We start from the raw sequence: 5,226 nt of genomic DNA on the forward strand, positions 1-5,226 counted from the left end.
GACATCATTACAGATAGCCAAGTGCACTCCAACACTCAGACATCATTACAGATAGCCAGGGGCACGCTCAAACACTCAAACATAATTCATAAATGAATCATGTGTGTTTAGTAAGTCCTCCAGATCAGAGCCAGTAGGGATGACCAGGGATGTTCTATGTTTAGTGAGTCCTCCAGATCAGAGCAAGTAGGGATGACCAGGGATGTTCTCTATTTAGTGAGTCCTCCAGATCAGAGCCAGTAGGGATTACCAGGGATGTTCTCTGTTTAGTGAGTCTGCCAGATCAGATTGGGGATGAGGTAGGTAAAATCGGGTGGGCTATTTACCGATCGACTATGTACAGCTGCAGCGATCGGTTAGCTGCTCAGATAGCAGATCTTTGAAGTTGGTGAGCGAGATAAAAGTCTCCAACTTCAGTGATTTTTGCAATTTGTTCCTGTCACAGGCAGCAGAGGCAACTGGAACGAAGAGGTGGATCAGGGAACCGCCCACAGCAAGGGCAACATCATTGATATATACAGAGAAAAGAGTCGGCCCGAGAATTGAACCCTGTGGCACCCCCATAGAGACTGCCAGAGGACCGGACAGCATGCCCTCCGATTTGACACACTGAACTCTGTCTGCAAAGTTGTTGGTGAACCAGGCAAGGCAGTCATCAGAAAAACCGAGGCTACTGAGTCTGCCGATAAGAATATGGTGATTGACAGAGTCGAAAGCCTTGGCAAGGTCGATGAAGACGGCTGCACAGTACTGTATTTTATCAAGTTGAAGCTCGCATCCGCTACAAGACCATGGTGCTTGCCTACGGAGCTGTGAGGGGAACGGCACCCCAGTACCTCCAGGCTCTGATCAGGCCCTACACCCAAACAAGGGCACTGCGTTCATCCACCTCTGGCCTGCTCGCCTCCCTACCACTGAGGAAGTACAGTTCCCGCTCAGCCCAGTCAAAACTGTTCGCTGCTCTGGCCCCCCAATGGTGGAACAAACTCCCTCACGACGCCAGGACAGCGGAGTCAATCACCACCTTCCGGAGACACCTGAAACCCCACCTCTTCAAGGAATACCTAGGATAGGATAAAGTAATCCTTCTCACCCCCCCTTAAATGATTTAGATGCACTATTGTAAAGTGGCTGTTCCACTGGATGTCAGAAGGTGAATTCACCAATTTGTAAGTCACTCTGGATAAGAGCGTCTGCTAAATGACTTAAATGTAATGTAAATGTAATCAATGGCGGTTATGATATCGTTTAGTACCTTGAGCGTGGCTGAGGTGCACCCGTGACCGGCTCGGAAACCAGATTGCATATCGGAGAAGGTACAACGGGATTCGAGATGGTCAGTGACCTGTTTGTTGACTTGGCTTTCGAAAACCTTAGATAGGCAGGGCAGGATGGATATAGGTCTGTAACAGTTTGCGTCCAGGGTGTCTCCCCCTTTGAAGAGGGGGATGACTGCGGCAGCTTTCCAATCCTTGTGGATCTCAGACGATATGAAAGAGAGGTTGAACAGGCTGGTAATAGGGGTTGCGACAATGGCGGCGGATAGTTTCAGAAATAGAGGGTTAGGATTGTCAAGCCCAGCTGATTTGTACGGGTCCAGGTTTTGCAGCTCTTTCAGAACATCTGCTATCTGGTTTTGGGTAAAGGAGAACCTGGAGAGGCTTGGGCGAGTAGCTGCGGGGGCGGAGCTGTTGGCCGAGGTTGGAGTAGCCAGGAGGAAGGCATGGCCAGCCATTGAGAAATGCTTGCAGCTGGGACGAGGTGCTCTTGTTGGATGACCAGGGATGTTCTCTGTTTAGTGAGTCCTCCAGATCAGAGGCAGTAGGGATGACCAGGGATGTTCTTTGTTTTGTGAGTCCTCCAGATCAGAGACAGTAGGGATGACCAGGGATTTTCTCTTGATAAGTATATACATTTGACCATTTTCCTGTCATGCTAAACATTCAAAATATACTTTGGGTGTATGCAGTAAGAAGTATGTCATGAATATCACCGAAGGTGGCTCCCCTTCCCTTTCGGGTGGCGCTCGGCGGTCGTCGACGCTGGGCTACTAGCTGCCACCGAAGGTGGCTCCCCTTCCCTTTCGGGTGGCGCTCGGCTGTCGTCGTCACCGGGCTACTAGCTGCCACCGAAGGTGGCTCCCCTTCCCGTTCGTCTGGCGCTCTGCGATCGTTGTCGCCGGGCAACTAGCTGACACCGAAGGTGGCTCCCCTTCCCTTTCGGGTGGCGCTCGGCGGTTGTCGTCGCCGGGCTACTAGCTGCCACCGAAGGTGGCTCCCGTTCGGCTGGCGCTCGGCGGTCGTCGTCGCCGGTCTACTAGCTGCCACCGAAGTTGGCTCCCCTTCCCTTTCGGGTGGCACTCGGCTGTCGTCGTCGCCGGGCTACTAGCTGCCACCGAAGGTGGCTCCCTCCCGGGTGGCACTCGGCGGTCGTCGTCGCCGGGCTACTAGCTGCAACCGAAGGTGGCTCCCCTTCCCGTTCGGCTGGCTCTCGGCGATCGTCGTCGCCGGGCTACTAGCTGACACCGAAGGTGGCTCCCCTTCCCATTTGGCTGGCGCTCGGCGGTCGTCGTCGCCAGTCTACTAGCTGCCACCGAAGGTGGCTCCCCTTCCCGTTCGGCTGGCGCTCGGTCGTCGTCGCCGGTCTACTAGCTGCCACCGAAGGTGGCTCTCCTTCCCTTGAGGGTGACGCTCGGCGGTCGTCGTCGCAGGTCTACTAGCTGCCACCGAAGGTGGCTCCCCTTCCCTTTCGGGTGGCGCTCGGCGGACGTCGTCGCCGGTCCACTAGCTGCCACCGAAGGTGGCTCCACTTCCCTTTCGGATGGCGCTCGGCGATCGTGTTTTACGTATGTGTTCGGCGTCATCCATTGTACGTGTTCCTGTTTTTTGAACATTAAAGTGTTTTTCCCTCGAATCTTCTGCTCTCTGCTCCTGACTCCACACCCATCACTCTTCAAGCATTACAGTATATTTGTTTCTTTAGGAATGTAGTGAAGAAAAAATATATATAAATACTAATAAAGTATTGTATTGTACTATTGTATTGTACTGTAATACTGTGTTGTACTGTGCTACTCTAGTGTATTGTATTGTCTTGGACTACTGTATTGCATTATACTGTATTACTGAATTGTATTGTACTACTGTGTTGTACTGCACTGTCTACCGTATTGTACTACGTTATTGTACTGTATTGTCTACTGTACTGTTATACTGTGTTGTATTGCACTGTACCACTATATTGTACTGCTGTTGCAGTATTGTCATACTGTATTCTAATGTTCTGCTGTACTGTACTGTACTATTGTATTGGACTACCATATTGTATTGTCTGTGTCTCTCTGTCTCTCTCTCTCTGTCTCTCTGTCTCTCTGTCTCTCTGTGTCTGTGTCTGTGTGTCTCTCTGTCTCTCCGAAATCAGCCGAGCTATGGCTCTGTTTCTCTGTCGCTCTGTGTCTCTCTCAGTGTCTCTCTCTGTGTCTCTCGGTCTTTCTGTGTCTCTCTGTCTGACTCTATGTGTCCCTCTGTCTCTCTGTGTCTATATTTGTCTCTCAGTGTCTATCTGTCTCTCTGAATGTAGCCTAGCCATGGCTCTGAGTCTCTGGCTGAAAGAATGAAAGAATACCATTGATTCAGCGGCCAATGAATAGACTTCACAGAAGGCCCCCCATTCCCCCCAACCCTACCACTACCCCCAACCAACCACTACCCCCTTCACTGTCCCCTACCAGCTATCTACCACGACTACCCCCAGCTACCACGACTACCCCCAGCTACCACTACTACCCCCAGCTACCACGACTACCCCCAGCTACCACGACTACCCCCAGCTACCACGACTACCCCCAGCTACCACGACTACCCCCAGCTACCCCAGCTACCACAACTACCCCCAGCTACCACGACTACCCCCAGCTACCACGACTATCCCCAGCTACCACTACTACCCCCATCTACCACGAATACCCCCATCTACCACGACTACCCCCAGCTACCACTACTACTCCCAGCTACCACTACTACCCCCAGCTACCACGACTACCCCCAGCTATCACGACTACCCCCAGCTACCACTACTACCCCCAGCTACCACGACTACCCCCAGCTACCATTACTACCCCCAGCTACCACGACTACCCCCAGCTATCACGACTACCCCCAGCTACCACTACTACCCCCAGCTACCACGACTACCCCATCTACCACGACTACCCCCAGCTACAACTACTACAACTTCTACCCCCATCTACCACTACTACCGCTCAGTCTCTCCATGCCCACTGTCCAACCCATCCCAAATGGCACCCTATTCCCTAAATAGTGAATTGCTTTAGGGCTCTGGTCAAAAGTAGTGCTCTAGTTATGGACCACGGAGCCGTTCAGACTGCATCCAGAGACCCATTAACTACAGACCAATACATAACTACAGACCAATACATCAGACCATCACAGCACTTAACTACAGCCCAATACATCAGACCATCACAACACATAACTACAGACCAATACATCAGACCATCACAGCACATAACTACAGACCAATACATAACTACAGACCAATACATCAGACCATCACAACACATAACTACAGACCAATACATCAGACCATCACAGCACATAACTACAGACCAATACATAACTACAGACCAATACATCAGACCATCACAACACATAACTACAGACCAATACATCAGACCATCACAGCACATAACTACAGACCAATACATAACTACAGACCAATACATCAGACCATCACAACACATAACTACAGACCAATACATAACTACAGACCAATACATCAGACCGTCACAGCACATAACTACAGACCAAAACATCAGACCCATAACTACAGACCATCACATAACTACAGACCAATCCATCAGACCCATAACTACAGATCAGCACATAACTACAGACCAAAACATCAGACCCATAACTACAGACCATCACATAACTACAGACCAATCCATCAGACCCATAACTACAGATCAGCACATAACTACAGACCAATACATCAGACCGTCACAGCACATAACTACAAACCAGCACATAACTACAGACCAATGCATCAGACCATCACAGCACATAACTACAGACCAATACATAACTACAGACCAATACATCAGACCATTACAGCACATAACTACAGACCAATACATAACTACAGACCAATACATCAGACCATTACAGCACATAACTACAGACCAATACATAACTACAGACCAAT

At 50.3% G+C, this 5,226-nt stretch overlaps 1 protein-coding gene across 1 annotated transcript in view; it reads left to right on the forward strand.

Annotated features, from left to right (window-relative positions):
* The first annotated feature begins 335 nt into the window (after positions 1-335).
* Positions 336-5,226, forward strand: part of LOC135530262 (ciliary neurotrophic factor receptor subunit alpha-like) — a 61,815-nt gene continuing 56,924 nt past the window's right edge. The window contains exon 1 of the mRNA XM_064958611.1: positions 336-355. Coding sequence (XP_064814683.1) covers positions 336-355 — 20 coding nt within the window. The remainder of the gene's footprint in view (positions 356-5,226) is intronic.

The sequence above is a fragment of the Oncorhynchus masou genome, unplaced genomic scaffold (genome assembly GCF_036934945.1).
Source record: "Oncorhynchus masou masou isolate Uvic2021 unplaced genomic scaffold, UVic_Omas_1.1 unplaced_scaffold_1306, whole genome shotgun sequence".
NCBI lineage: Eukaryota > Metazoa > Chordata > Actinopteri > Salmoniformes > Salmonidae > Oncorhynchus > Oncorhynchus masou.